This window comes from Electrophorus electricus, chromosome 19, assembly GCF_041902795.1.
Source record: "Electrophorus electricus isolate QZ-2024a chromosome 19, ASM4190279v1, whole genome shotgun sequence".
Taxonomy (NCBI): Eukaryota; Metazoa; Chordata; class Actinopteri; order Gymnotiformes; family Gymnotidae; genus Electrophorus; species Electrophorus electricus.
Window position 1 is genome coordinate 20,077,501 of NC_137515.1, and position 20,000 is coordinate 20,097,500.

Below are 20,000 nucleotides of genomic sequence, written 5' to 3' on the forward strand. Positions count from 1 at the left end.
TTGAAAAAAGAGCAGTAAGAGTTTAATTATTATTATTTAAATTTCTCTGATAATTTCTATATTATGGATTTCCACCCAGTTAATCTATGATAATTTGTGTTAATATGAGTGTTATGTATATCCACCCTGCTAAAGTAATCTATACACAGCCACACCCCACCTCCATACACACCTCACCTCCATACACACCCCACCTGCATACACACCCCACCTGCATACACACCCCACCTGCATCCCCCACTCCCACCCACACATACACACCCCACCTCCATCCCCCACTCCCACCCATACATACACACATCTCTCTCTCTCTCACACACACACACAGTCTGACAGAGACTAAATTCTGTATAACTGTAATTTGTAATTAAAGGTGCATGAGCTGGAGGACACTACCATAGCTCTTTGTTCTGTTTTAAATCTCCTTTAATCTCTCTGTTCTCCAAGCAGTCTTGGAGAAGCACCTGAACGTATGTCCGCTGAGAAACAGCCCAGCGCCGTGAGCCCAGAGTGTGTGTGCAAGACGTGTAGTGGTTCTGTGTGGTTCAGCTGTGGAAAGTTGGATCGCATCACTAGTTTTCAAAGTGCCTCAAATTTAAGCTCTTACGCTGATGTCTTGAAGTGATGATGTTTTCAGCTTAATCTAACACACTCATACCTGATCAGTTACCATAGACAATTATTCAAATGTAAGTTATTACTTCATAGTACTTACAAAAGAACAGAAAAACTTGTGCATACAAAACACCTGTGCAAGACACTTGTGCAAAACATCTGTGCAAAGCATTCGTACAAAATGCTTGTGCAAAACACTCGTTCTGAAAGTTAAGGGTCACAAGGCCTCAGCAACAACCCAACTTTCCCAGTCTACCTTCCAAATCTACTTTCCCAATCTGCTTTTACCACATCAAGTGCATTCAACTGTTTCTACATGATCATTATCTGAGGAGCTGAACCAGACTGGTGAAGGCCATGACCTTCCTCACCTGTAGGATCTGGTGTTGAAGCCCTTCTCTCCAGGAAAGCCATGCATTCCACACACAATGCGGCTGTTCATAGGACTCCACCACTCATCACAGATCTGCCTCCATTTTCCAGCGTCCTTCACTTCCACAAAGCCCTCTGTGATGGGAATGCGCTTGCGCTGGGAAAACGTGGCCCGGATCCGGACATCCTCTACCCGCACATCCAGAGTCTGAGAGAGAAAGAGAGAGAGAGAGAGTGAGCGAGAGCACGAACGAGAGGGGAGGGAGAGCGCAAGCGAGAGGGGAGGGGGAGAGAGAGAGAGAGAGAGAGAGCGCAAGCGAGAGAGGAGGGGGAGAGAGAGAGCCCAAGCGAGAGAGGAGGGGGAGAGAGAGAGAGAGAGAAGGGAGGGGAGAGAGAGAGAGACACAAACGGAGAGAGGCAGAGAGAAAATGTTGGTTACATAATCCAAGTCTTGAGAAGAGTTATTAAATGTTGTCCATACATGTTCTTTAAAGCTCTTTAAAAAGCTACTAATTACAAATGACAAACTTATAGCACAGTTACCTCTTAAACAACAACAACAAAACCAGAAAACACCTGCAAAGTTTATATGAAACAGAAAGCCAACAAGCAAGTTATGGGCACGCAAAGCAAACCGTGTAAATTACAGGGTCTTCAAAGCCGATGTCAAAATAACAAACCCACGGACAGCATCCGTCTTCGCTGGGTTTTAGCACTTTCAGTTGAGGAGCTTGGGAGTTGCATTATCATGGATTTGCAATGCAGCTAGGCAGATCCAGATAAATCCGGATAAACCCGTGAGAATTATGAGGCGAGAAGAGAAGAACCCAGAGAGATATTGTGTGGGGAACACAATGGGTGGTTTCCTCTCTCTGACCTCATCACCTAAAAGGTCAGAATGCAAGGTCAACACTGAGCCTTTTTTCTGTCTTTCCTGACTCCCCTTAAAGTGACCACTGAGGCGAGCACTGTGGCGCTAACAGAGCTGCCACAAGCAGCTGCTACAGCTGCCTTTACACAGAACTAACAGAGCTGCCACTCACAGCTGCCTTTACACAGAACTAACAGAGCTGCCACTCACAGCTGCCTTTACACAGAACTAACAGAGCTGCCACTCACAGCTGCCTTTACACAGAACTAACAGAGCTGCCACTCACAGCTGCCTTTACACAGAACTAACAGAGCTGCCACTCACAGCTGCCTTTACACAGAGCTAACAGAGCTGCCACTCACAGCTGCCTTTACACAGAACTAACAGAGCTGCCACTCACAGCTGCCTTTACACAGAACTAACAGAGCTGCCACTCACAGCTGCATTTATACAGAACTAACAGAGCTGCCACTCACAGCTGCTACAGCTGCCTTTATACTGAAATATCAGAGCTGCGTTTTAGACATCCTCTGGTGCACCAGTAAGCCCCACTGGTTAAGTGTGCCCAGTAATGTGTACCATTAAAACAAGGTGCTGTGTTAGGCACATTTAAAAGGCATATTTTATACTGTGTATCTAACTCCAGGGAAGGGAGGCCCCCTACTGGCGTGGGGGGTTGGGGAGTTCAGGCATCTAAATCTACCCCAGACTTGCTAAGACCGGAGGCTGAGTCAGGCCAGAGGAATGTGGTGGTCTCCCAGGCATGAGCAACCGCTGCCAGACGCAAAGTGAGCAAGATTTAATGTAAACATCCAAAGAGGGAGGAGGGGTTTTAGCATCCACCACAGTCTGTGCCCTCAGTGAGTGTGAGCAGGAAACCGAAGAGGTGTGTGTAAGCACAGGGGAGGTGAAGAGGTGGCAGTAATACACTCTCTCCTCACCCCGAGGGCTCACTCACACTACACACCACAGCAGACCAAACATGCCTCACGTCTGAGTTAGGCTGGCCAACAGGAACGCCCCTGTTTGATCAGTCATGGCTTCCGCCAGCGTTCCGAGGATAGAAACTAGACAGGCAGTGAAGCCGTTTTCTCTTTGATCTGCTAATGGAAAAGCCAGACTCAACAAGTCCTTAAGTATTCCCAGACGGCAAGTCTCCAACGGTTCCGTAGCCGGAATTGTCCAGTATGGTCTGAAGTCAATCTAAGTCCAAAGGTTATCTAAACTGTTAGAGACATCAGTTAAGGAGACTCTAAAACTCAAAGTCAGTTTTAAAGAATGATGCTTCAGCCAGAAGACTCCAGAAAGAACCTCCTATCTGTCACCAGCAAGACAAAACATTTCAGCCCTCAGAGAGGACATGTAGAGACCAGTACTAGTGATTTAACCCCTAGCCTGGACTGACAGTAACTGGAGATGGAGAATGATGCAGCATAAACTGGGTCTGCTGATCTCCTGCACAAAGTGAGTAGCACTCAACCAGTATTCAGGTTGAGTTCCACAGCAGTGCCATGTGCCTACATGTTTCTTCTCCTCAGCTTCTCCTCCTGTGCTCTGAGCATATGTTCATAGTCAGGACATCCATGTTCCTCCAGGAACACACTGAGCTGCTCAGCTCTCTGTCTGGTCTTCATTTTAAAAATCCTGGTGGCATGAATCAGAGGCTTGAGACCCTAAATCACTAATCAAAAAATCCTGGAGACCCTAAATCACTAATCACTAAATGCTGGAGACCCTAAATAACTAAACCCTGGAGATCCAAAAACACTAATCATTAACACTAATCACTAAATGCTGAAGACCCTAAAATACTAAATCACTAAACACGGGAAACCCTAAATCACTAATCACCAAATGCTGGAGACCCTAAATCACTAATCACTAAACACTAAATGTTGAAGCAGTAGCCTTCAAGCAGTAGCATACTGATGAACATGAACTCACACGGCAGTGCCAGATATACGAGGCACAGACGCATCACAGACGGACCACAGACGGCTCCCTGCTCATGCTATTTCCTGTGTGTGAGGCAGGAATGGTGTGAGACTAGGAGCTGGTTGGGTGTCCGGGTGTGTGGGGGGGAAAACGCCTCGTGGTCCGGATGTTTCTCTGCCACTTCTAGCATCCCCTATAAAGCCCTCCCGTCACCATCTCAGTCCAGCAATCAAAATATTTACACACTGCTAACACTTGGCAGGGAGCTGAGATGCAACACACACATCTCCACTCTCACCCAGGGCCCTGGTGTCTGCCTCACGCTGGACAGACACGTGAGCAGCGCACACGTGGATGTTCGACCGGAGACAGTTTAACTGACCTGTGGGGGAAAACTCTGAGAGTGGAGAGATGGATGAGGAAAGATGGTAAGGACAATGAAAACAGAGAGAGAGAGAGAGAGAGAAAGAGAAGAAGAGAGGGGGACAGAGAGAAAGAGAGGTAGTTTAGAATTGATTTGGCAGGTGTGTCAGTTCTTGCTTTAGTAGACTAATAAGAAAAAGACCAAATGAAAAAAGATCAGGGTCACACACACACACACACACACACACACACACACACACACACACACAATCCCACCAAACCCAGCCAATGTGCAGCTAGATGCCATTTCATCATTGGGTCAGTGTAAGGTCACCAACTGCTGCTGCTTATATCCACTGCACTGTGTGTGTGTGTATGTGTGTGTGTGTGAAGAAGGCTCTCGTTGTTTCCTAATGACAAGGTCAATAGGTCATCTATGTCCTGACCAAAGAAGCTTCTCTGCTTTCTTTTCTCCCATATGACCCTCTCATTCCATTCTACAAAACAGCTAGGAGAGAAAGAGGGGGAGAGAGAGAGAGAGAGAGGGAGAGAGAGAGAGAGAGAGAGAGAGACAGAGAGAGAGGGGGAGAGAGAGAGGGGGAGAGAAAGGGAGAGGGAGAGAAAGAGAGAGAAAGGGAGAGGGAGAGAGAGAGAGGACAAAAGATATAAACCCTGACCCAGCACAAACACTAACACAGGACTAAGATGAGCCCTAATCCAGCACAAACACCAATGCAGGACCAAGACACACCCTTACCCAACACAAACGATGACATCTCACTGGCAGGATAAGGAGCCCTAACCCAACAAATCTGAACAGCAAAAGGCAATATTCATTTCCATTACACTGATACAACAGCCTACAGAAGCACTAAACGCAGAGGTGAGCATATCCTGTCAGGGCAGGAAGTCATGTGTCCACAAGGGTACGTGCGAAAGGTCGAAACTGAACTCCATCCAGGGCCAGTGTGAACAGAGCCACAGAGCAACATCTATTCACTAGATCAACACAGCTTTGTACAGTTGCTTCTAGTCACCCTATAAAAGGAGCTTTGATTACCCCCCCCCCCCAACACACACACGCGCACACGCATGCACGCACACACACGCACACACGCACCTCCAAAACCTCATGTTTCATTGCATGTATAACTCTGTACACTCTAGTTTGGCAGTGCACAAGTTCCCTGGACCAACACACCTAATTCAACTCATGAGCTATTAGTCAACTCCTTTAAGAGTCTCTTTATGGATCTTTAATTTAGTAAACCCAGGACCATATATATGTACCTTTAATTTAGTAAACCCAGGACCATATATATGTACCTTTAATTTAGTAAACCCAGTCCACTCCAGTCAGAACAATGAATAGTCACAATCTATGAAGAAGGTTAAGCAATATAGCTTTAAATGAATATTGCAATATTCTATATATTGCGTCTCATTGTAAAAATGCCTTAATGATTACAGTTCATCAACCATGTTTATTCTAGTTCTTCTGTGCTTATCAGATGCCATGCTGTGTTTTCCCTGCTTTGCTGATGTCTGTCTGCCAGGCAGTGTCATCTTAGTTTAAAGACAACCTGACATCCCAACGTAGGTCTATTTCCTTAAAACACATGTTTCTTTGTCCTATTAGTGACAAATCATTTAATAAACAAATGTCTTGCCTAAAAGACAAAAATCTTTAGTCAAAGTACAGCAACCTTTGCCTCCAAACAGCTTCTGGCGTTCCCGTGTCATCATGGACAGAAGGCGGGCAAAACTAAATATTAACCACTGAGATTAACACCAGTCAGCAGCAGCTTGGGCAGGAGGTGTTTGCTACCAACACTTGTTTCCCACACCTAAGTTGCCATGGTTATGGGCCAGGCGCCTTGAATTCTTTTATTTTGAAAAAGTAGTGGAGAACACAAGTTTACATTCACGGTGTTTTACCAGGACGTGTTCAAGAATGCGACCAGTCTACCCTGCGCTACTGAGCAATATGCCAACTGCATCAGATTCCTTTGACCAACGTCCTGCCGTGTACTAAAACCAAAGTAACGTTGTTCTCCCAACTACAGGCCAGCTGTGTCATGGTGAAGAAAGTAGACGTGCAGACTAGCATGGAGATCTGAGTCAACATTAGTGTTCAAACATGTGCCTTCATGAATTAATGAACACTCCAATACTGCAATATTTATTTTTCCATACTGATTTTTTTTCCAAGAATATCAAATTGAAAAAACTCCAAAACATCGATATATTGCCCAAACCCTACAGACTTAACTGGCTACTGGTACAGACCTGCAGCCTTCAGAGAGTGTTGAGATCTTTTAGAGGAGTGCACAGATGGCACTCTGCTCCTGTACCGCACCCCACAGCTCAGACCAAATCCTCCTCCCCTCACCACAGCTCCTCTACTCCACCTGCTCTGCCCTCCACCTCTAAACTCACAGGTCTGCTGAGTGGAGCAGTGGGGGAGCTGCACCAACACCCATGAAGTAAATGCCATAAACAAACAGTGACAACAGTGTATGTGCACATATATTAGAAAAAGGACATTATGAAACATCTGTTTTTTACATGGAGAAACTGGCTAATATTTATGGAAGTGTTTAGCAGCTTCTGAGTGACTGGTGTAAGGACTGTTATAAGGGTTATAAGGACTGTTATAAGGGCTATAAGGACTGTTATAAGAGCTATATGGACTGTTATATGGGTTACAAGGACTGTTATAAGGGCTATAAGGACTGTTATAAGGGCTATAAGGACTATATGTTCTGTTATGGGTTACAAGGACTGTTATAAGAGCTATATGGACTGTTATAAGAAGGGAACAACGTTTGTGTGTCACAGGACAGAGGAGAAGTAGGCAGACCTTCTCTGCTTGGTGTTCTCACTTCAAATTGTCCATCGATATAAAATAAATACACAAAGATCAGAACTTCCCTTCCCTTGTAGAACAAGGAGGACAGAGTGGAGTATGAGGAATGTTGTGTGTGTTCTGGGTCTGCCCTGTGGGTGATGGGAGCGACCGATCCTCCTGCATCACATCCACGGCATACAGAGGCAGAAAAATAACGACCATCTAATACAGATGGCTAACCGCATATCATATCAACATACATAGCCAGTGACGTGTAGTCTAGGAAACTCTGTACGTGTGTGTGTGTGTGTGTGTGTGTGTGTGTGTGTGTGTGGTGTTCTGTTTCAGAGGGGGTGCGTTTTCCACACTTGGCCTGATAGATTCTCTCCTTCCGTGGGGTCATAAACCCACACAGACTTTCCGCTCTGTTGTAAAAGAGGGTCCTCTTGGTCTGGACAGGATTCCCCCAGACTGCCGTAATTCCTTCCCTGAGTAAGCAAATCCGCAACCCTGTTCCTTTACGTGAATGTTTGGGAAGCTGTGGAGGAGCAGAGCTTGTGGGGGAGGGGAGGCGCTCTGTGGTAAAGTCATTACTCCTCAGAGTCGGAGAAGAACATTACAGATCACACACACACAAGACGCCCCGACAACGAATGTGTTCACCTTGATTTCCATGACTACGCCACAAACACCCAAACAGACGGCACCGGACCTGGGTGTGCAAACAGCACGTAAACACAGGAACTCCAAACAACCTGGGCTATGTGTGAGTAGCTCGAGATGAGGACTGTTCGTCTGCTTAGCTGCGCGGGAGAGTGTGCTTTCCCACACTCAAATGCTCATGTATGAGATACACAATGTTGAGATCATCTTCTCCATAAACAGCCATAAACAGCCAGTAAACAAATCTCACTGCCAACATCAGTAATGAAGAGCTACTGGTGAGCAGGAATTCAGAGCCTATAGCTGGTCAGATCACGGAAGCATCTCACCGAGGACGAAAGGTTGATTTAAGATTTAAGATGGATTTTAAGGGTAAGAGTTGTGCTGAATTTTGTTTAGAATGGCTAACACAAATTATGAAATCTTGAACACAATTCCATAAACTCTTTCTTCGGTTATGAATAAAACCTGTTTAGAGAAAACTTTAGATGGTCATCTGCACAACTTTCACTCCCATGTGAAAAGCAAAGCTCATGTCACTAGAGCAAAACGCCACTTGTGGAATTAAATGGGCCAATCAGAGAGGCCAAGGGCTGCATGGGAGCTGCTAACACAGTTCCAATGGGAGCGTTAGTGGTGTCAGATGTTGTGTTGGAGTTATTTGTTCTTCTGAGAAGAACACAAGCCAGAAGAGACAACCGTTTCCCACAGTGTGTGTGTAAATAATCCAGAAATTATGGACACAAAGCAGAACATTGTGTTCTTGAAAATTTAAATAAATGGAATAAATGTTCATAATTTCCATGGAAGAATGACATTTTTTACAGTGTGTGTGTGCGCATGTTTGTGTATGTGTGTATATATATGTGTGTGTGTATTTGTGTGTGTACACACTCTCTTACCTCCACATCATTGCTGGAGGTGCTGATGAAGTGAAACCCGGGGATGCGTTTCTGGGTACACACCACCCCCACGTCCTCCGTGTGTCTGCAGTCTGACACCCCAAAGCCGTTGGAGAGGCAGTCAGCCAGAGATGCCTCTCTACCCGTGCAGTGCACATTATCCAGCCAGATATGCCCTGTGGGTGGAAAAGCACCAAAAGCCCTGAGTTCTGCTCCACCTAACAGACTACACCTGTGAGAGGCCCGGGGAGTGTGTGCAGGTGATAGGAGAGCAGTGCATGTGCCGCGTCACTGAGAACACAGTGCCGTCGTCTCGGTATGGACCTTGTGTGTAAGGATGTGGTCAAGGTGGTAAGTGATATGAGAACCACAGGACACTACTGTACACACACACAGAGCAGACTGAGGCTGGGTCTGGGTCTGAAAATGGTGCCTGGTTCTGGGGTTTGGATCTGATGTCTGGATTTGGGGTTTGGGATCTGGGTTTTGATGTATGGATCCCTAAGTCCAGTCTCTTCTGTTTCCTGACTGCTGTCTGATTGGAACTGTTAATCAATTTAATGACTATAACATGACTTTCCAGGGATTAGGGAGGAGGAGGAAGCCATTTGCAATGAGTGGGATTTCTGTTCCATGAGTGACGGGACATCATAAAGACATGCTGAACCAGTTTAAGTGCTCTGAACTAATGGAAACGTTGTTTCAACACTCAGAAAAACACTTCCCAGGTTCATCACATCTAGACATTAATGATGTCATTGAAGATCAACCACACATACACATACACACACAAACAGCAGAGGACTTCTACTCACCACGCACTCTCTCCTGAGACATGAGGTGGGGGAATCCTCAATGATCTCATACACACACAAAAGCAGGCATGCATGCACGCACGCACGCACTCGCATACACACACACACACACGCAGCTCTGGCTGGTCCTAAACGTCAATTAATTCTGACTTATATTTCCATTATTTTTACAAACACCAAACTACATGTCATGGGCAGATGTCACCTTCACACACACATACACACACACACACACACACACACACACACACCTCACCTTCTCCTTTCCCATACTTGGCAGATGGGTACCAGGCCACAGCTCCAAGGTAGCCCAGCTCCCTACACACCACGTGGGCAGCTGAGATGTCGAAGTCATCATCGCAGACGGTGCCCCACTCACCGTTGTAGTTCACCTCCACCCGGCCCTCGTAGTGTTTGCGTTTGTCCCCCGCCAGACGGATCTGTATCTGGGCAGGTGTTTTGGGCTCGGACTGAGCAAAGCTTACTGCCAACACACACATTACACTGAGCAAAGAGCAGGAGACCATGGCCATGATTCTGCACACACACATACACACGCGTGTGCGTGCGTGCACTCGTCACTGCCGTGGAAACCTGCCGGAACAACACACACACACACACACACACACAGAGGAAACACATACAGAATATTCTTAGGATTAAAGACACAAACAGTATCCAGGACACCAGGCTGTTCATCTGCTGATGCTGTCCCAGACATCCTACCCCCCACTGAGACGCCAGGGTTCATGTCCACGCCGAACACTCATGGCTAGAGGCAGCGTGTTAATCAGTCGGAGCCGCCACTAGGTGGAGAACCAACCTCACGGCCTTGGCACAGACGTCCTGACACTTTGCTGTCTCCAGTTCATTTCAAAGTCTCGTGTCGTGTGGTTGTTTTGGTTTAGTGGGAGCTCACCTGCTCGTCCCTGTTGTTATGGTAACTAAACATGGCTGAGCGCTGGAGGCAGAGTGCTCCACCCACGCTGTGGGTGGAGGTCTGTAGAGTTTCAGGGGTGCACCGATGCCGGTGTTCCGCCCGACCCCCACCCTAGCAGAACCACACCATTTCCCCATCCTCTCACCATTTGTGTGGGTCGCAGGCAACGCCACAACGATTCATCAATTTCATATTGAAAAAAATGACAGATTTGAATTAGACAATCAAAACTGTTGAGATTTTAAGATTTTTTATTGCCTTATTTGTTTGTCATAATAGTTCTGTAATAGTTCTGTTCTGGTTCTGTTCAGGAACCCACAGACGGATCCACTCTCTCTTCACTTTTCTAACTTCCTTTGATGTTAGTTTCAGTGCAGTTGCTGAATAATTCAGTCACTGAATTATATACCCTAATATTAATAAGAAAACATCTGGAAACTAAGGAAAAGCAGACGCGCATTTGTTCATCGGGTGTGTGGGAATGAGGTTTGTTTGCCGTGTGCTTAACTTACAAAACACAGTCACAATGTGTACATCCGGACTGAAAGATTACAGTGAGGCATTTCCCATTCATCTTTCACTGACAGCTCTAAGGTTATGTTAGGGTTAGGAAATCAAATCTTTAACATAATTAAATGTTAACATTAAAATTAGCATAACATTAAAAATGCTTCAACATAACATCTTCACTCTTTAAACATCTGTGATATCACATTCCCCCAGATCCAGAATTGTATTAATCAAGTATTACACGTACTGAGCAATGTGTGTGTGTGTGTGTATGTGTGTAGGTGACGCCATCGCTAGGCCTGTGAGTAAAGGTAGTAGCAGAGGTGTGTTTGAATCACTGATCACATGGACCTTTGAGAACTGTCCTCCACTGCGCCCCCTGCCTACATGACCCCCAGGGCATCGCTCCCTCCAACACTCCTCCAGCTCATCAAAGGCAGAGTGTCTGTGGAGAATCTCACACTCCACGCTCAGCAGACTAGGGCATTCCCTTACTGGTGTTACTGGGATGTTACAGCAGGGGAGATGTTTTGCTGAGTCACCAAACTCTGCTGTCCATAGACCCTGACTGAGACGCTGATCAAACACTTTTCCCATCATACACACACGTCAGGAAAAACTGTGCGGCTACAATTATTATATAAGCAAAGATCTGTGATATTTAGGCATTTTGACCCTTCAAGAAACCAGTTTATTCACAGGTACTGAATACTAATGTGTGTGAACCCTCAATCCTTTGGCACCTCCAGTAAAAGCTAACCAGAAGCCTTGTGAAGATGGACACGGTTACTGGAGGAGACAGGGTTGTCTATTGGGCGTCAAGAGACCTGGAATTTATACAAACTCCAACAAAACCCCAGACACGAATCCATACTAAGGTCATTCAACCCAGTCCACATTCCTGGGTCTGGACTGGGCCCAGAGGAACAGGCCAACCCAGCATGCCTGGAACCCTGTTTGAACACAGGCCATTCTATGTCTACTGCCCCACAGGCAAACCTTTAGGGCATCAAACGCTGCAGACAGTCTGACAGCACCAGACAGACAAGGAGAAACTTCTAATACCCGAGTATTACACTCACCCATTCATCACCGTCATCTGCATGTTACTTAGGTCCAGTGGGAATTTCACATCTACTCATTACAAAAAAAACATTTTATTTTAATCCTTGAAAAATGTCCACATTATTTTGGCTGTGTACAAAAAAAAAGATATAAATAGTCCTGTCATCCTGTCCGTTTTCAAAGCCAGAAAAATATAGCCTCGTTTATACACGTCCGCGATGCAGTTCGGGGGATTTTTGTGCGTCGGGAAGCCGAGAGCCAACACTTCTAGCGGTTAATTCACCTGTCTGCAGTCCCGGTACACACGCGCGCCATCGTTCAGCAGGCTCCGTCACCACGCGCAGCTTGCCGGCGTTCTCCAACCTGTCTGATCTCGTGCAGTCGCTTTTGATGTTATACTGGTGTAAAACCACCAAAACCAAAGCTTGGCGTAGTGTGTTTGGTGTGGAACAGACGCAGATGTTTACGGTCATGTTACAGTTTCCCATTCACGCCAGACTATTAGCAGCCAGCCCTAACGTGACCAAACTCCCCAATAACTCACCGGATTCCCACATTTATCATCAAGTTAGAAACACATCACCCTGACCACCGACGCGTTCTGCATCTCGCGTGGTCCTTTCAACTGCAGGTTTCTTAGCATGTTTTACAGAAGGATTTCCCTAACCGACATCTCAACAGGCGTGTCGGTGCAACGCGATATCGGGACACTTACTCTGGTGCCTTGCTGACAGACCTCTTCGAAGTTCCTCGAGCCGTATGGGATGGAGAATTTCTGGAACCAAACCCCGCGTGCACACCAGCCTATCGCTTCAGTAGTATGCACGTTCCTGGACCGCCTTTTAGCCTCGCGCTCGACTCATTCCAGGGGCATTCGCCACCTCCCTCCGTGCAGGAATTGGAGAACATGTCAGTTTCTTTGGGTGTTCCAGCACCCAGTAGCGAAAGCAACCGAGACACGTGCATGACGTGCATGTCCGGCCGCGGTGCTCGAGGAGTGGTGTAAAACACGTACTACCTGCCTCGTGCGACAAATGGACCTGTTTGCAGCGTTATTAGCATGTGTCATGGACACAATTTGGGCAATACAGAACCAAAACGTCACACATCTGTAGCCTAAGATTTAGCTAAATGGGGGTTTAAACCCTAAATGACGCAGTTTTGACGTAATGCTTCGCGTGGTAGTATGCACCTGGAGTCTCCCGCTGCATTAAGCACGAGAGATCCAGAACGGCACGGGGAGCACGGTGTCTCCCAGACACAGAGCACAACAAACAACATTAATTTCTAAGCTTTATTTGAGCTCGTGTGCAGCAGTGTCAGGACATTCTAGTACAGGTGGGCTGCTCGTGCAATCTTCCGGAACTTAAAAGAAAACAAAGTGCCGTCGGACTTGACACAACCTCGTCCACGGCTCGTGTAGCGGGGCACGAGCGGACTACAGGACCCGAGCCGCCGCCCGCAACAGCAGAACCGCGAGCAGTCCGGTCGGCCCGAGACCCAGCCGCGTGGCAGCGTTGCGTTCCCCGTGGCTGTGCGCGCGACGGGGCCCGTTGCAGTCGTCGGTGAAGCAGCACTCGAGCTTCATGTCTCCGTGGCTCATGTGGGCCTTCTCGCAGAAGGACGCGTAAGAACAGGATTTCATCACCGAGTCTGAAACGGAGAAAACACGCGCGTGTATGAGGCAGGCCCGTGCTGACGTTAAGACCGTTAACCTTCGCCTCGTGACTCAGCATTTACCGGTCGACACTGGACCGGTTTTCTCATCTAAACCCTCAACCAGAGCGTCTGTACGCACTCGGGTTGGCCCACGGTGTTCCGTTACTGCGTGGGCTGCGTTTTAGCCTCTGGGGGACTCCGCTCAGAGTTCATTTTACCTGGAGTTACGTTGTGAGCGATGGCTTGGTGCAATAAAGCCATATTTTTTTTACTTATAACTATTTTTCTAGGAAAATTCTAATTAGGAAAATTATTTATTAACATGTCAATAATCGCCACGCCCTTTTTCTGACCAACTTAACCAGAGGAAAGGAAGCGTGACAGTGGAAAAGTGCAGAATGGCTCCACCACGTGGCCGATGTGAGAAGTGTTGGTACGGGTGAGCGCGCACGACCTGTGAGACGGGGACCAAACACCTCTATCACCAGGACAGTCTGCGTCCATAAGACTGGTGACACGTGTGTGTGTGTGAGAGACAGGACTTACTGGGCCCTGTGATAGTGGAGCAGGCATCTGCGTGGGCGGGGCATATAGTTGACCCTTGTTGGTTACACTCCTCCTCATTGGTCGCGACACACATGTGACATTTCAGTGCCTCACCTTTACATTCCAAACAAGACAACACAGCTGATCTGAGATTAATATGGAGATTTACAAAAGGAGTAAGGCACAGCAGTATCTCTCTCTCACACGCGCACACACCATCTCTCTCTCTCTCACACACACACATATACACGCGCGCTCTAGACAGGAATTCCCAAACCTTTTTCTGATGCAGAAGTTGACACACCCCGACCGTCTTACACAGGTGTACATACACACACGTGTCTGTTGAATGTTTTTTTTTTATGTCACGTGATCACATTTTGACCTCCAGTGTTAAAATGGTAAAGTATTGTACTACAATAATACATTAATGCCATAATGTTTTCATGTTTAAATTCTGTTTAACCTTTAAAATGAAATTTAAGTGTATTCTAAAATGCAGTCTATGGGTATTTAGTATTATGCAATACAGCTTAAAGCTGCTATAATTGACAGATAGGAAGCGCTGCCTCCCTCAAGATGTTTCCTAATTGGACTACAGCTGAGCCAGGCTGAATTTTTTATTTTTAGTTTAGAACAAATCCTAAGACAGTCACACAGAGTTTTAGTGATTTTAAAGATCGCTCATGTCAGCGTTACGGTGTATTAGCAAAATATCCAGGAGGTCAGACAACTTAGGAGTTGTAAAGAGATTACAGACGCTATGTCTGCAGAGGTGATCAGACAGTTCATAGCAGCTGTTGTTTCAATACTGGTCATGTACACAAGTATTTGTAAATAAAGGGAGATAAATGAAGTAGCATAAATATTTAAGAATACATGAGTTTGTGTAATGATGCGAACAGCCCCAAATGACCCCACAGAAACAACAACTCCACTAACGTTCTATTTCTGTTCCTTTTCAAATCGCTGTGTGGATTGTGAAAGTTTTAATACGTACTGGTCGTCACGGCGATGAGCAGGAGAAGCAAGGCCAAAGGAGTCCTCATGGTACACCGAGCTCCTGGAGAAGTGTGGACAGGCTCGCTCTGACCTCCAACCCTCCGCCTCGCCACTAATCCCCCCGCCCGGCCCGCCCAGATCACTCAACCCTCGTCATCGGGCGGGGGGGAACCACAGGGTCAGTGAAGGTTTGTGAACATGGTTACGAAGTAGCTAACCAGAGTCAGGCAGGTGCTGTGCGTATGTACACACACAGACATCCCCAGACACATACTGTCATCTCACACGCCAAACACACACACACACACACACACACACACACACACACACTCTTCCAGCAGGAAAAAAAACACTCAATTCACAATAGCATAAATTGTCATTACTTTAATTCAAGCAATGTCTTATGCACAAAATATATATATATAGAGAGAAGGAGAGAGATATCGATATAGATGTATAGATATATATTAGTAAACATGATTTCTCTGCAACTCAGTCTTCCACTTTACAAATATGAATAAAAGGAAGAATATTACTCTTATAAACACTCACAGAGGCAGGGGTGCAGAGAGCCTATCAGCAGTGAGGGGGGGGCGTGTCTTTGGCTACTGCCCCGCCCCCCCGGGGGCCCTGCACTGGGCAAACATGGGACAGCATGGCGAGTACTATTGCATAATAACAGCCAGGAGTATTGTGGGATTGGTTATTAGCAACTTGCATTGCAGTGGCAACAGGCACAGAGTAAGAGCAGTAGCAAGGATTGTCGCTTTGATGCTGTTTCCTAGCAACACCTGGTTCCACTGGTGTGTGAGACACGGGAGGCAGCTGAGGGAAAGAGGGAGGAGGGAATCCCCAGAACACGGAAAACATGCACTCTTCCTTATTTCAGGGGAAAGAAAGACAAAATGGAAATGCTGGTTCATCGTGTGATCAGTGACTCATCTCGGCATGGTGCGGTGCTGTGGAGTGACATGCTCTGTCTCTCCATTAATAAATGGAGTTTTCCTTCCTTCATGGAAACATCGTTGTATTTGATTCTTTTCAGTTGTGTTTGAGCCCTGGTGCTGCACACCTCGTTTGATATTAAATACTCTCACTCAGTAAAGATGCAAACCACTGTGGCACAAATCCCAGCATTTAAAACACCAAGAAACAGTGAAAAACCACAAACACTGATTGGTTTTAGGGTTTTCCCATTTTCACTGGTTGTGTCAAGATACAATAGCAACCACAACGTAAGAGAAGTGTAAGCTTGGCTCTAAGACAAAGCACTGCTCAAAACACCCAAACAACTATGTCTCTTATCTACAGTACAAGATGTGAATAATGTGATTGCGCCCTCTTCAGGAACAGCAGCAGAACTGTCAGGTCGGTGTAGGTGGGTGTTTCCCCCTCGCCTCACTATCAGACCACCATCAGTCCCAACAGCTCCACCCAGACAGATTCGGACTCTCCTCAGGCTCACATCACTGTGTAGGTGCAAGTGGTTCTCATGATGCTGCCTTTTCACACTCCAGATGTTGACCAGAAGCTGGCATGGGGCGGGGCGGGGCAGGTCTGGGGTGAGAAGAGGATAGGGGCAGGCTGAGCTCAGTCTGTTGTGCCCAGTTTGGCGATGAGTTCATCACATATCTTAGTGAGTTCCTCAATCTCCTGATTCTGAAAGGAAGTAGAGAAAAGGGGGAGGTGAGCATGTCATACAATTATCACAATCATCATACTCACAATCATACTCACAATTATACAATTATCACAATCATACTCAATGATCACAATCATCATACAATTATCACAATCATCATAGTCGCAAATATACTCACAATTATAATTACTCACAGGTACCATTAAAGTTTAAATAACGTATAGTGGGTGGGTGTATTTCTATAGCACCTTCTGCTGGAGGGCTCTCTCCAGAGACTCCACCTTCATCTGCTCCTTCCTCAGACTGGCATTCAGCGCCACACTCTCTGCATTTGCCCTGGAACGCACCTGAGCTATCTCCTCATTGGCCCTGGAGCAGGAACACAAGGCGGAGAACATGTCAGCCACACCCCTGCATTAATTAAACACCTGAGCTAGCTCCTCATTGGCTAGCTCATGTGTTTAATTAATGCAGGGGTGTGGCTATCTCCTCATTTACAAAACTTGCAAAAGTTTTTGATATCTCACAGTCATGAAACAGTCATCACTGACGAACACCTTGGAAAATCTTTTTAAAAATACGATAAAAGCTGCAATCAACAGAAGGAGGTGACTGAGGCAGTCCCGTTCTGTCCCGTTCGGTCTCAGGACATGGTGCTGGTTAATCTGTGTACAATGTGGGATTTAAGACCTTGAGACACTCCAGTCGCAGGGGATGATGAAGTCACGAATATCATTCTAATCCAGAGTGACAACAGAGGGCTACACCAATAAAGCACAGCGAGTGTGTTTACTTTCACTTGACCTTTTAGTGTTTGTTTTAGTGTACGTACAACTTTAAAAATCTTAGGGTTTTTCAGGTTAATTAGCATTTCAAAAACGGTGTCCTTAATGCAGTATTGTGTTTTAAAATGTGTAAAAAGATAAGTCTATAGACAGTTCCGATATTCATGACAGATTGCAATTCAGATCGTGGATCATGATTGAGTATTAAAAAGATTGTGATATGGTTTGCTGAGATGATCGCCCCCTCCTACCACACACCTGCTGTAACCACACACCTGTACTAATCACACACCTACTGTAACTACACACCTGAGCTAATGATGCAACTGAGCAAACACTGCAGTGATTTGCAGTGCAGCTGCAGTGATTTGCAGTGCGGCTGCCATGGGCTCAGTCTTACTTATCGAGTTTCTCCTCTGCGTGGAGTTTGAGGGTGTGGTAGCGCTGCTCCTCCTGTTTGACCCGCGTCAGGTACTCCTGGGCACACTTCTTCAGCACCTCCTCATTCTGAACACAGGACGGGAGGAGAACCATCAGCTCAACACACTAAACACCCAACACACACTCACTGTAGGTCAACCATGCCAGACGTGTTAAGATGAAAGGCAGCAGCTAGAAGTGTAAAAGGTTGTGTTAGAGTGTAAAGTGTTACGCTGGTGGGGCAGTGGTGATAGTGTGTGTAAAGTGTTACGCTGGTGGCGACAGTGGTGATAGTGTGTGTAAAGTATTACGCTGGTGGGGCAGTGGTGATAGTGTGTGTAAAGCGTTACGCTGGTGGCGACAGTGGTGATGGTGTGTGTAAAGCGTTACGCTGGTGGCGACAATGGTGATGGTGTGTGTAAAGCGTTACGCTGGTGGCGACAGTGGTGATGGTGTGTGTAAAGCGTTACGCTGGTGGCGACAGTGGTGATAGTGTGTGTAAAGTGTTACGCTGGTGGGGACAGTGGTGATAGTGTGTGTAAAGTGTTACGCTGGTGGGGACAGTGGTGATAGTGTGTGTAAAGTGTTACGCTGGTGGGGACAGTGGTGATAGTGTGTGTAAAGCGTTACGCTGGTGGCGACAGTGGTGATAGTGTGTGTAAAGCGTTACGCTGGTGGGGACAGTGGTGATAGTGTGTGTAAAGTGTTACGCTGGTGGGGACAGTGGTGATAGTGTGTGTAAAGTGTTACGCTGGTGGGGACAGAGGTGATAGTGTGTGTAAAGTGTTACGCTGGTGGGGACAGTGGTGATAGTGTGTGTAAAGCGTTACGCTGGTGGTGACAGTGGTGATAGTGTGTGTAAAGCGTTACGCTGGTGGGGACAGTGGTGATAGTGTGTGTAAAGTGTTACGCTGGTGGGGACAGTGGTGATAGTGTGTGTAAAGTGTTACGCTGGTGGGGACAGTGGTGATAGTGTGTGTAAAGTGTTACGCTGGTGGGGACAGTGGTGATAGGGCCTTCACCTTCTTAAACCCCTCCAACACGCCCTTCATGTTCTCATAGCGTCTGAAGAGGTCAGAGAGCGAACGCTCAACTGAGTTGAGGTCCGCCAGAGCCTGGTCTCTCTCCAGAGTCACCTGCTGGACGCTCTTCTGGGAGCACATGTTCTTCCTCTGCTCATCCTCTGTGAGGAAGAGGAGCAAGTGTTACACAATCAAATGAAAATGTCCAGCTCTGACCACCCAGAAGACACCACAGCACACTGAAGACATGACAACACACTGTGTTATTTGAACCGAGACTCACCAATCATCTGTGCCACTGTCTTCTCATACTCCGCCACTATTTTCCTGTTGATATATTTCAAAAACTTTATTTTATTTTTACTCGAGACAACTCTTTTTGTAGGAAGAGCTGCATCACGGAAGATGCCGTTGTCACGGAGATGGAGCTTACCTCATCTCAGTCACCTCTGCTTTGCTCTCCTCATATTTCCTCCTCCAATCACTGGTCTCGATTTCTTTAGTGATGATCTGGGGGGTGGGGTCAAACACAACCTTAAAGTCCCACCCTCAGTCTGACCTGCTGTACTGTACTAGGATGTGTTCTAGGAGTAAATGACAAAGCACTTTTCTAAGTCGCTCTGGATAAGAGCGTCTGATAAATGCCGTAAATGTCTTAAAGTCTTAAAGACCCGCCCTCAGTCTCAGCCCCGCCCTCAGTCTCAGCCCCGCCCTCAGTCTCAGCCCCGCCCCCAGTCTCAGCCCTGCCCTCAGTCTCAGCCCCGCCCCCAGTCTCAGCCCCGCCCCCAGTCTCAGCCCCGCCCCCAGTCTCAGCTCCAGCCACCACCCCAAGCTGTCATACAACAGTCCCAGGAAAGATGTCATTCACATATTTTTTCCATTTCTGTTGTTCTCAGACGTCAGATGACGGCACTGGACTGGCTACGGAGTGAATTTCTGACAGTATGTTGTGTATCTGAGTTTATGCTGTACGTGGGCAGGGCAGTGGGGTACCTCCTCTCTGATCAGGGTGAGTACTGCAG

General features: G+C 46.8%; 3 protein-coding genes across 7 annotated transcripts in view; all 3 read right to left on the minus strand.

Moving 5' to 3' along the window:
• Positions 1–12,763, minus strand: part of loxl2a (lysyl oxidase-like 2a) — a 23,504-nt gene extending 10,741 nt beyond the window's left edge. The window contains exons 1-4 of the mRNA XM_027018251.3: positions 12,618–12,763; positions 9,644–9,981; positions 8,573–8,748; positions 987–1,195 (exon numbers count right to left, since the gene is read on the minus strand). Of these exons, the coding sequence (XP_026874052.3) occupies positions 987–1,195; positions 8,573–8,748; positions 9,644–9,938 (680 nt within the window). The 5' untranslated portion in view covers positions 9,939–9,981; positions 12,618–12,763. The remainder of the gene's footprint in view (positions 1–986; positions 1,196–8,572; positions 8,749–9,643; positions 9,982–12,617) is intronic.
• A 419-nt stretch (positions 12,764–13,182) lies between these two features.
• Positions 13,183–15,240, minus strand: LOC118242828 (lymphocyte antigen 6D). Its single transcript, XM_035535607.2, has 3 exons — positions 15,108–15,240; positions 14,108–14,221; positions 13,183–13,555 (listed from the first exon to the last, which is right to left on the minus strand). The coding sequence occupies exons 1-3, from the start codon at positions 15,154–15,156 to the stop codon at positions 13,341–13,343; spliced, it is 378 nt and encodes a 125-aa protein (XP_035391500.1). The 5' UTR covers positions 15,157–15,240; the 3' UTR covers positions 13,183–13,340.
• Positions 15,241–15,478: 238 nt separating this feature from the next.
• Positions 15,479–20,000, minus strand: part of tacc1 (transforming, acidic coiled-coil containing protein 1) — a 23,200-nt gene continuing 18,678 nt past the window's right edge. For all 5 annotated transcript variants that reach the window (XM_035535595.2, XM_035535591.2, XM_035535592.2 and 2 more), the window contains 7 exons: positions 19,972–20,000; positions 19,412–19,488; positions 19,262–19,305; positions 18,979–19,139; positions 17,937–18,043; positions 17,000–17,120; positions 15,479–16,768 (listed from right to left, as the gene is read on the minus strand). The exon at positions 19,972–20,000 is cut by the window's right edge and continues 85 nt beyond it. In XM_035535595.2, the coding sequence (XP_035391488.2) occupies positions 16,700–16,768; positions 17,000–17,120; positions 17,937–18,043; positions 18,979–19,139; positions 19,262–19,305; positions 19,412–19,488; positions 19,972–20,000 (608 nt within the window). In that variant the 3' untranslated portion in view covers positions 15,479–16,699. The remainder of the gene's footprint in view (positions 16,769–16,999; positions 17,121–17,936; positions 18,044–18,978; positions 19,140–19,261; positions 19,306–19,411; positions 19,489–19,971) is intronic.